The sequence below is a fragment of the Muntiacus reevesi genome, chromosome 12 (genome assembly GCF_963930625.1).
Source record: "Muntiacus reevesi chromosome 12, mMunRee1.1, whole genome shotgun sequence".
In the NCBI taxonomy this organism is placed as follows: domain Eukaryota; kingdom Metazoa; phylum Chordata; class Mammalia; order Artiodactyla; family Cervidae; genus Muntiacus; species Muntiacus reevesi.
In genome coordinates, this window is record NC_089260.1 from 51,035,917 (window position 1) to 51,048,239 (window position 12,323).

The following is a 12,323-nucleotide window of genomic DNA, read 5'->3' on the forward strand; positions in this document are numbered from 1 at the left end:
AGTGTAAGTAATTAAAAGCTTACATGTGTTTGCCAGGAGTGTTTTTCTATTGCCTTATGTGTCAAGACAATAGATCTGTTGAGCAAAAGGAAGAGCTGTGTTAGTCTTTAATGTAATATTTTAGAAGTTGCCCATTCATGTGAACTTTAATTTTACTGATTTTTTTAAATTAAGAAAAAAGCTCTCTGGGTAAAGCCAGAGCTGTGGCTTAATATTAATATTTGTTGTTGCTCTTACCTTCTGTGGCCATCGCTGAAGCGCCAGCGGCCAAAATGAAGTTCAATCCCTTTGTGACTTCCGATCGAAGCAAGAATCGAAAAAGGCATTTCAATGCACCTTCCCACATTCACAGGAAAATTATGTCTTCTCTTTCTAAAGAGCTAAGACAGACGTACAACGTTCGATCCATGCCCTTCTGAAAGGATGATGGAGTTCAGGTTGTACGAGGGCACTACAAAGGGCAGCAAATTGGCAACGTAGCCCAGGCTTACAGGAAGAAATACGACATCTACAGTGAACGAGTGCACGGGAGAGGCTAATGGCACAGCTGTCCATGTGGGCATTCACCCCAGCAAGGTGGTCATCACCAGACTGAAACCGGAAAAAGACCGCAAAAAGATCCTCGGACGTAAAGCCAAATCTCGCCAAGTAGGAAAGGAAGAGGGCAAATATAAGGAAGAAACGATTGAGAAGATGCAGGAATAAAGTCATCTCGTCTACAGCTTTCACTAAAAACTGTTAAAATGAAAAAATAAAAATTGTTGTTGTTCAGTGACTCAGTTGTGTCCAGCTCACTGCAACCCCATGAACTGCAGCACGCCAGGCTTTCCTGTCCTTTACCATCTCCCGGAGTTTGCTCACACTCATGTGTATTGAGTGGATGATATCATCCAACCATCTCATCCTCTGTTGCCCCCTTCTCCTCCTGCCCTCAATCTTTGCCAGCATCAGGGTCTTTTCAATGAGTCAAAATGATAAATTTCTAGAATTCTATATTTTGCTTTTAATATCTGATATGGGAGATAAAAATTACTTTATTGAAAGCTCATCTTTTTTTTCTTCTTTTGGGAAAAATATGGGGAACATGATTAAAGAAAACACAAAAGCTTCCATTCATTTGTAAAGAAGTTTATAAATCTCATCAGAGGGGCAAATAGAGAAAAAGTTTAAAGCAGAGGAAAGAAGGTATTTGTCTTAGTTTTCAGACTGACTTCATTACTAACAATGACACACATAGAGACTCAACTTGTCTCTTGTCTGGTAAACTAAATTCATTTAAAAATATAGTTACTAATGACATCTATGATTTCAAGAGAGGAATTATGATTATAGCCCCGATTTGCAACATTTAAGCTTGCTAGGAATTATTGGAGAAGTTGATAACATAAATACTGGGAATAAATTTAAAAGTATAACAAAAGTCCATTTCTGGGGTAGAGTTCCAAAAATGATCAATCCTAGGCTATACTTTGTCATATTTCAATTATGAGATGCTATACTTGATGCATATTCTTCCTATAGAAGTCACCCCCAGGATACTTAATGGTATCAAATTATACCAAGTGCTAAGGCTTCCTTCATTTTACTTTTTTACAGATTCAAATATGAAGAAATCATCATTGCTGACTCAATCCCAAAAGGGAAAAGAAGTGGAAAGAAATTACACTAATAAAAATGGGATTTCCCTTTAATCAGCTTCTTATGAAGAATAGCAAAGTAAACTTCCGATGCAGGATGAAAGTGATCACAACCCCGAGATGGCACAGGACTAAAGAAGTATATGGCCAATGACTTCCTCCTCTGAGAAACAAAGCCCATCACTATGCTCTCTCAGGGACAAGTGCATCACTGGGTGATACAAAGATGCTTAATGGTCCCAGGGCAGATGCATCGCCCTTTCTGACAGCGCTCATTTGCATATGCACGGTTAATCCCAGCAGGAGGTGTGCATTCAGGGGTCCCCCAGGACAGAAATACAGAGGCTCTCAGGTAAAAGCAGTTCTTCATAAACTTTATAACCTCATTCCAAAACTCCAGGTGTCAGTGAACAGCTTTCCAGATTGACATCTTAAATCAAGGAAATGTCACACGTGTACAGTAACTGGCCTAATCTTTTCTGTAAATTGCTGCCTGCGGTTTTCAAAAACATAGTAAATTGCTGGCAATTGACAATGTGTCTCCCTGCATGGCTAACTTCACTTCTGCACAGTTAACAAATCAGTCTTAAATTATTCATCAGATCACCCAATGTCTAGGCTCTTCTGACTGCCATTGATTTCAGGGACCAGTAGCCTGCATGCCTTTTATACTAAAGTGAAACACACACCATGTTCTGGGCATATAAAATTAATTGCATGTAGGAAATAACAACTATCCTTTGTCTCAGGATCTCACTTAAGGGTGAGGGCAGCTTACTACACAATCAGTGCTTCTGCTGTTCTCTGCTGCCTCGAAGCAGGACAGAGCCTTGTCTCACACTAATACTTAAAATAGCCTTACTGCCCCTGATAATTCAAATACACAGAGGAAGTGTTTTCTCTATTAATTCTACAATTAAGGACAAGAGCAAAATGATGAATTATATGTGCAAACTAAAACACTGATGGTCCATGCAGAAATGATGCCATCAAGCCATTGCATTTTTGTTCTAGAAACAGGGTCAAATCAACTCTCCAGACATCTTGACCAAATTGAATTTTGGTTGCTAAAATGAGCGTGGGGATAGAGTGCTTGTTCTGAAAGGACTCTTTAACTCAATGCCATTTTTCTTTTGGCGGCACACAGAGGATTTTGCTGGAAGCATGTTTGTCCTTCTTTGAAATACTTTTTGAATCACTGACTGGCTCTAAGTTAAACAGTGCAGTTGTGCAAGGAAATAGCCTCATATTTGAGGATCATATTTGTCTATTTAGGACTTCCCTGATGGCTCAGTGGGTAAAGAATCTACCGGCAATGCAGGAGACACAGGAGACTCTTGTTCGATCCCTGAGTCAGGAAGATCCCCTGGAGTAGGAAATGGCAACCCACTCCAGTATTCTTGTGGAGAATCCCATGGATTGAGGAGCCTGGTGGGCTACAGTTTAAAGGGCAAAAAAGAATCCAATATGACTAAGAAGCTAAACACGCAGTACATATGCTACAGTCTGTGAACCATTCATTCATTTTATCTGTTGACGCTCAGGAAAATTAACTCTAGACCATCTCAAAAGGATACCCAGCATTCTGGCACTTTCTACCAGCTGTGCCTAAACAGATCATTTTCCGGCCACTGGTAGTCAGAATCGATAACCCGAAAGCTCCCTTGTGGTCCTTACATGACCACCTTCTAAGGGAGTGACCTTAGGTCACTCTGATTCATGTAACCCTATGGAGTTCTCTCTCCAATATATGCTGGCCAGAGGAGAGTCTGGGAAAAGGATACAGGATGGAGGTGGGCAGACTGACAAAATTCATTATAGGAAGTTGAAAACAAATAGCAGCTCAAAGCACTTTTCTCTCCAGTGGGAGGTCAATCACAGCATTTGTGTCTGTGAGGGTCAGCATGGCACTTGTTCTTTCCTGAGGGTGTATAATCCTCATCCCATCTTCCTTAGGAAACCCTACCTGATCCTGGTGATACTATGTTCCTTGTTCAATGGTATCAGAGTCCTTTCCAACTCATTATCCTAATACTGGTTACATTTTCTTGCTATTACTCATTTAATGTCTGTCTTTCCTATGATATAGAATATTTTATGAGGCAGAAATAGGATGGAGCCTTAGTGCCTGGCACAGTGCTTCGGACCAAGTAAATGCTTAGTAAAACTGTCTGTATAATCATACATGATTGGTTGGGTATTTTATTTTTACCTGCATATTTCAAGTCCTCCCAAAGTGGCTTAAACACATTTTCTAATCTGAAAGAAATCTGTGTGGAAAGTTCAGGGCTAATATAAAATCTCCATGGAGTTGGGGTCCCAGGCTCCTTTTTTCTTTGTACGCAATTATTCTCATGCATGGCTGATATCCCTAAGGTTACCTCATGGTCTAAGATGGCTGGCTCCTCTCCAGTAGCAGAATAGGGGCCCTCAAAGAAGTTTATGTCCTAATTCTTAGAGCCTGTGGGTGTGGTACCTGATATAATTGACGTGGGGCTTCCCTGCTGACTCAGACGGTGAAGAATCTGCTTGCAAGGCAGGAGACCCGAGTTTGATCTCTGTGTTGGGAAGATCCTCTGGAGGAGGAAATGGCAACCCACTCCAGTATTCTTGCCTGGAAAATCCCATGGACAGAGGAGCCTGGTGGACTACAGCCCAAAGGATCACATAGAGTCGGACGCAACTGAAGCGACTTAGCATGCACGCAGGGAAGAATTAGCCCATGTGGAGACCGTCACATCAGCGGTGGCCATGACCAGTGACTGGAATAGACTAAGGCTGGCAGGAGGTCAGGAACTCTGCAAACCTCACCATCAGCTCAAGGTTGGCTGTAGAAGCTGACTATGTCCTCTCTTTTCTCCCTGAGAGGTCTAGTCAAGGCAAGGGAAGAGAGAGAGGTGACCAAGGCCTTAGGCATGCTAGCTTCACTGAGGGGAGAACAGGTTTGAACCAGACAGGAGACTAATTATCCATGACCAGACTTGTCTACAGAATCTGTTACCAACGTAATAAGGAATGGGAATGGGGTAAGAGACAGAACAGCTGGGAGATGGCTTATTCAAAGAAGCACAGCCATTTCATGACTATAATCCACTGAGTTGAGATAATAGCCCAGTTATTCAATTATATTTGCATAGGCTTTGTTCAGTAACTCTTACGCTGCAGCAATAAATAGAGCTGCTCTTGATCAAATAATACATCCATCTGCTCTTTTGACAAAAATATTTGAACTTCTACAGAAGGGTACAAGGTTATCACACAAACTTGTGGTTAAAAACTCCAAACACCGCCCAGGCTGCAGCAATGACTTAGTTATTGTGGTTTCTATTCGTCATTGGACTATAACATAGCGGCAAATTGGATTTTTTGAGCAAAGGGTTTCAGAATGTTTGTACTTGATGAAATCTACGAAAATATAATACTGAGTTTAGACATGCTTATAACTTTCTTTACTGTGGAAAAGAAGCTATGGGGGAAACAATTATCTTACCACACAAAGAACGCCAAAGATGTTGTTTTCAGAAGTAATGTTTATTTAGACCCAGACCAAGGGAAAAAGTATAGTTTAAGTTCGTTGGAATATGAAATGCATAACTCTATTTATACTGCCTTGCTACTTTTTAAAAAATATATAAAATAATTGCATCACTTAGGGAAAGGACTGTATAGGAAACAAAAAATAAACATTTGCAAGTTTTGGGGCTTCATTTTGATTTCATGCCCAGAAGCAGATTGGGATGGTTCTTCCTTTATAAATTTTTAATAACTGGATAGATGTTCACCGCCACCTCAATCGTCCCTTTCTGCGTCAATATTATAAACAAAAATACTCTTTCAGGACATCATGATAAGTATATACCAATATATTAGTTCAGAACCTGAAATAGTTTGTTATTCTAGTAAACTGAAAGTTTATGCATTTTTCAAAGATTCTTATTGGTATAGATATGCTATTCATCTCATGAAACAGTAAAATATCATTCTTATAGTTTCAGATGTAGGTATAGTTTTGCCATGTTTCTAGGATGCTATTCCTATATCATTTGCTGATATAATAGTATTCTCAAATAAAGATATTTTGTATCTTAGCTTCAGTCCTCCATAAACATCACATTTCAAGATTCTTTTTGAAAAATGTTCAAGGAGGAAGAAATTCAAAGGAAAGGATAAATGCAAGTTTAATACTCATTACTAGATTCAGTAAGTTGTATTTATTTAAAGAAAGACATATACTACGTCTTTAGGGGCTTCCCAGCTGTCTCAGTGGTAAAGAATCTATTTGCCAATGCAGGAGATTCAGGAGATGCAAGTTTGATCCCTGGGTTGGGAAGATCCCCTGGTGGAGGACATGGCAACCCATTCCAGTATTCTTGCCTGGGAAATTCCATGGACAGAGGATTCCGTCAAGGTACAGTCCATGGGGTGGCAAAGAGTCAGACATGACTGCATGACTGAGCCTGCATGCACATATACTATGTACCACTGATTTTGTCTGAAACTGCCCACAGAAAAAGAATTCTTTAGAAACATAAAAATATTTAGAATGCTTATTAAAAATAATGGAGGGGCTGTACGCAGCTGAAGGGGAGAGACAGTTCTGTTTCCTATGCAATAACTTCGACATGGAACTCTGAATTGTCTAAAAGTCTCCTACTTGAATGTGCCTGACCAAACCAAAGTTAGTGGAAGAATTCATCCTTGAAGGAAAATGAATCTTGATGAAGAGAGAGATTTTTCTCGGTAAGTACAGAGGAACAATTCAGGCTGGGTAATAAGAATGAACCTTGAAAAAGAAGGATGATGTCATTGACCCTGCCAGACTTCTCAGGTGAAATATTCGACTGAAGAATCTCACGAGAGAAGAGAACCCTTGTGAGTGAATGGTGACAATTTAAGTCAAAAGAGGACAAGAAAGTGCTATTATTGCCATTTGGAGAAATGGCTTATATTTCTTTAAGAATCAAAATATCCACAAATCAGGTACTATGGAAAACATGCAGCTGTTGAGACAGGATATAGAGAAACAAATATAGGTAGTTTTTCTTTTATGCGAAGGCAACATGAACACACGTACGGAGGAGGTATCGCGAGGGTTCATCTGTTTCCCTTTCAGGCTTCTTCCTAAATTTTAGGAGACTCTTGATCAAAGCTCATGGTTAATAAAAGTCTTCAGAGAATTTCCTCATATTCATTTTTCACATCTAAATTATGCTCATGCACAGTAGCTTACAGTCAGAATTCTAGGAAATGTAACACACTGAAAATTCTCTAGGATCAGTAATGAGTAAATTACATACATTTTTCAGGAAACGCCAGTTAGAGGAAATACTAACCTAAAGTTTCTACAATTTGGAGTAATGGAAAAGATGCCTTAAGGCATCAGCTTAATTTTGGAGGAATTAAAAACAAATACAACAAATATAATTTATCTTTCAGTATCTTTAAATGTAACAAATGAGACGGGTTTTCATATTTGCATTCTGAATGGATGCCTAGGAAGAAAAAAATGATTTCAAGTCTTGCGACTTCCAAAGAAGCAGCAATAACTTATTAATTGCACCCTTGGTGATCTTAAAGTACAGCATGAAAAACTGCCTTGGAGACTCCAAAGACACATAAAGTTCCTCCCAGGGGGAGCAGGAGAGACAGCAGCAGAATCTAGCTACAGAAGTATTTCAAAAATACTATTTACATGTTGAAGGAAAGGGTTTAATTAATCGTATTACAGCTGTGAAGTTAACATGCAGATCTGAGGTCCTAGCACAAGGGACTGTTACATACTTTTTAAACAAGTCACTCAATCCTACATATTCCCCTTTTACAGCTCTTGCATAGTAATAAATATATGTCCCACAGGTTTGCAGAATGAGGATCAAGATGTCTGTTAATTTCTCACTAATAATAAAGAAGATGATGTTGATGGCAATTATAAGAACCACCTTTTACTGCAACCTCATAATATTCCAAGATCCTAAGTTCTTTGTATGAATTACAAACAATTTCAACAACCTGGCATGCTGCAGCCCATGGGGTCGCAAAGAGACATGACGTAGCGACTAAACAACAACAATAAAAATAATGCTGTGGTTTTTCCTCATTTTGCAGAAGAGGAAACAGAGATTCCAGTAGATTATGAAAATACAGGCACTTTTGGTCACCTACCCACAGTCATCCCCAATCTCACCATATAGGCACACATTTCCTAAACAGTACACCCATTTCCTTCAAGTTCTAGAATTCATGGAGAATGCCCAGGGAGACCCTCAGGACCACAGGAACAAAAGCATGAGGTGAAGCAAAAGGAAAATCTGAAGGTTGTGATCAAGAGTCCCCAGGAGACGCCAGAGGTATGACCACTCATGGTCAGCGAGTACACTATTAGCTTACAAGAATGGTTCAGTAGTGCCTGTCATTGGAATAACACCCAAATCCATAAAGATGTTGTGGAAATTAAACTGAATCTGGTGTTTGGAGAAAGATTAACCACTTTACAATGGACATTTTGGGCAAAAATCAAAGTAGAGTGAGGCTTTTATTAATCTACCCAAGTATATAATTCCAAGAAATGACTTCATGAACTAGAAGGAGAGGGAGGACTCTGGAGAGTTAGTATATAAAGATGCACATGTGAACAAGGATTATTTTATGAAATGGGGTACAACCTGGGAAAATGGCAGAGGCGCCTGGGTTTATCAAGGGTCCTCAATGCTGCTCTAGTTTTCAGAATAGATTCCCGACAGACTGGAATTGAGATTCATCTGTGGCTAGCCAGGGAGCAATTACCAGCATTTGAAACAGGAAATAGAGATCAACAGAAAACCTTTAGGCCTTTTGGAATCGTCTATCTTTTTAATGATCTAGAGTACTTGGTGGGCTGCTTAATGGCATTTGCAAGGGTCATAAAATGAGTAACTGGGACCTTATACCCACTTGTTAACTCTGAACCCAAAGAAATGAGGGGGAAAACACTTGATGTTTTTCAAGGATTCATATTGAAATTCATGTGAAATTCACATTCACATCATTCACATTGATGTTAGAAAACCAGTTACAAGAAACAGTTCACAAAGGTCATCTTGGGCAGTAGAGGGAAATCAACTTCTGTGGGACAAATCACTGATCCTATTATTTTAATTTTTTTTTCCCATTTATTTTTATTAGTTGGAGGCTAATTACTTTACAATATTGTAGTGGTTTTTGTCATACATTGACATGAATCAGCCATGGATTTACATGTGTTACCCATCCCGATCCCCCCTCCCACCTCCCTCTCCACCCGATTCCTCTGGGTCTTCCCAGTGCACCAGGCCCGAGCACTTGTCTCATGCATCCAACCTGGGCTGGTGATCTGTTTCACCCTAGATAATATACATGTTTTGATGCTGTTCTCTCGAAACATCCCACCCTCACCTTCTCCCACAGAGTCCAAAAGTCTGTTCGGTACATCTGTGTCTCTTTTTCTGTTTTGCATATAGGGTTACCGTTACCATCTTTCTAAATTCCATGTATATGCGTTAGTATACTGTATTGGTCTTAATCTTTCTGGCTTACTTCACTCTGTATAACGGGCTCCAGTTTCATCCATCTCATTAGAACTGATTCAAATGAATTCTTTTTAATGGCTGAGTAATATTCCACTGTGTATATGTACCACAGCTTCCTTATCCATTCATCTGCTGATGGGCATCTAGGTTGCTTCCATGTCCTGGCTATTATAAACAGTGCTGCGATGAACATTGGGGTGCACGTGTCTCTTTCAGATCTTGTTTCCTTGGTGTGTGTGCCCAGAAGTGGGATTGCTGGGTCATATGGCAGTTGTATTTCCAGTTTTTTAAGAAATCTCCACACTGTTTTCCATAGCGGCTGTACTAGTTTGCATTCCTACCAACAGTGTAAGAGGGTTCCCTTTACTCCACACCCTCTCCAGCATTTATTGCTTGTAGACTTTTGGATAGCAGCCATCCTGACTGGCGTGTAATGGTACCTCATTGTGGTTTTGATTTGCATTTCTCTGATAATGAGTGATGTTGAGCATCTTTTCATGTGTTTGTTAGCCATCTGTATGTCTTCTTTGGAGAAATGTCTGTTTAGTTATTTGGCCCATAAATTATATCACATTTGAAGCTTACCTGAGTTACCATATTTGGTAACAACGCTAAACACCAAACAGGCACTGATTACTATCATTACTGGTGATGCTGGTCCTGTTTTTATATTTCACAGAGACTTTTGGGATTCAGTGATTTGCCTAAGGGCCCATAGTTTAAAAGTGCTATAGACAAGATTTGAATGAAAGGCTTATGATTTGACATTTAGTCTTTTTCAACACACTATGATGCCAATTCCATAGAACAAATTTCCTCTGGTCTATTTTATTCCAAACCAGTTAACAGAGAAGAAAATAAAAGATGATTTCTATCCAGTGAAATAAAAACATGATTTAAAATGACCATTCAAATGAAGAAACAGACAATGTTATGGGTTGAAAAATGCTATGCTTAACTTATTATTCACAATTATTTTATTCATAATATTTGCATTTCAAAATTACTTTATAATCTGCATGTTACAGATGATAACTGAGCACTGATTTAAGTCCTTTTTTCTGTCTTAGAAATTAGTGGTGAAATGCAATTAATAGCACAAATACTAAAAGTAGATGTTGGTGCATTTCTATGTAACTCAGTTTTAGGAATGTAATTTCTGGTTCCTGAATACATTTGCCAATGTGAGAAAATGATGACAGGTTCTAATTATAAAATTATTATAGTGTAGAACAATCAACTCTGAAGGTTCTAGAGAAAACCCTTCAGGGATCTTTGCTGCTTAGCTACATCAAAAATTCTGTATTACCCCATGGACCTCAGTGGAGCCTAACAATTCTAAAAGCCTCTGTGCTGGTCAAGGCAAATGTTTCTAAGATCTAAACCACAAATGCTACTTAAAGAAAGTCTGACATTATTTTGCAACAATAGAATAAGTTGGCACAAAGATAGTTGAAAACAAGAAACCTAGAAAAAAAGGTTAAAACTTTCTTATTCTTTTTGTAATTATACTGTTAAGTTTCTTCTCTACGATTTCAAATGACAACTGCACTAGTTTATGGGAAAATTACTTAAGAAACATAACGAGAAGTTTAACCTAAGGTGCTCTTCCATTTGGGTGGTAATCAAAAGATGGTTCTGCAAGAGTCAAAATGAAAATTGTGTGCTTTGCTGACATGAGTTCTAGAAAGACAGAAATAACATTTGTTTCATGTTGCATAAAGACAACTCTGATCAGGATTCACAGAGGAGTCACCACACTGATGTACATAGTTGTTAGTAAACATACTCTCCCTTTAAATATAATGAGTATTTTCTTCTCTGTCAAACTTCTTTCTCAGAATTAATATTCAAGCAAAGATGGCAACTTGCTATTCATATCTGTTACATTTACGTTTTGGTCAATCCCTTTCCCCACTTTAAACACAAGAATGTTTAAAGCCATTTTTTCACTTAACATCTGGCATTTGTGGTCACTGGGATGAGAGGCTTTTTAAAATTGGACATGAGTATACACTGGAAGCTGAGTCCCACTGCAGCTTAGCAAGCTAACTTATAAGGCTGTTGTTTTGGAGTTTCATTGTTATTAACACGCTCCCAAGGTCATTCTTTTCTGAATGATATCCAAACTCTTTTTTGAATAGTATGCCATTTGTAACATTGTTTTGATTACTATATATACTTAGTATTCCATTTGTAATGCTGCTTAGGTTACTGTTTATGTGCATATTTATTAGTATGCCATTTGTAATGTTGCTCTGATTACTATACATACTTAGTATTCCATTTGTAATGCTGCTTAAATTACTGTATATGTGCATATATATTAGTATTCCATTCTTAATGTTATTTAGATTGTTATATATATTTAGTATTTCATTTGTAATATATGTACACTGTATAGATGTATATATATTAGTATTCCATTTGTAATGTTACTTAGATTATTTATTAGTGTACTCTTTTTAAAAGTGTACTTTAAAACCATCATGAACTTACCTTAGAGAGCCCACCTACTTCCAAATAGAAGCAGATAATGAACACATTCCAGGTGACCCAGAGGGCAGTCCATACCGTATACTGGAAAGAAAGGGTGGGGAGGGGGGAGAAAAAGAAGAAAAATGTGGAGATGAAGGGAATGTATATTCAATAAGTCGATAATAAAAATGTCAATAAATCTGTCTTCTGGGATGAAACCGGGCATGCTCAGAAAAGAGTGCTCCTTATGGGACCCCCTAAGATTTCTAGAAATTAAAAATCCAATAGTTTCTACTGCTTTCAGTAGATGTCAATAAAACTAGATTTATTTTGAAAGTGCTTTGCTGGCTTGCAGATGCAAGTGAAATCCAAGTGCTGCTTTCATTTCTGTTTTCTGAGTACTAACTTTTCCAAGGGATACAAATATGCAAATTTTCTGTGGGCTATCTAGTCAGCTAGTCTGTCATGTTCAACTTTTTGTGAACCATGGACTGTAGCCCACCAGGATCTTCTGTTCATGGGATTCTCTAGACAAGAATACTGGAGTGGGTTGCCATTCCCTCCTCTAGGGGATCTTCCCAATCTAGGGATCAAACCTGGGTCTCCCTCATTGCAGGCAGATTCTTTACCACCTCAGGGACCAGGGAAGCCCATCTAATCAGCT

At 38.6% G+C, this 12,323-nt stretch overlaps 1 protein-coding gene and 1 pseudogene across 1 annotated transcript in view; one reads left to right on the plus strand and one right to left on the minus strand.

Moving 5' to 3' along the window:
- The window catches only part of NKAIN3 (sodium/potassium transporting ATPase interacting 3), a 513,211-nt gene that overhangs the window by 230,901 nt on the left and 269,987 nt on the right, over nt 1-12,323 (minus strand). The window contains exon 3 of the mRNA XM_065903180.1: nt 11,681-11,761. Coding sequence (XP_065759252.1) covers nt 11,681-11,761 — 81 coding nt within the window. The remainder of the gene's footprint in view (nt 1-11,680; nt 11,762-12,323) is intronic.
- LOC136145107 (large ribosomal subunit protein uL24-like) lies at nt 273-705 on the plus strand (annotated as a pseudogene).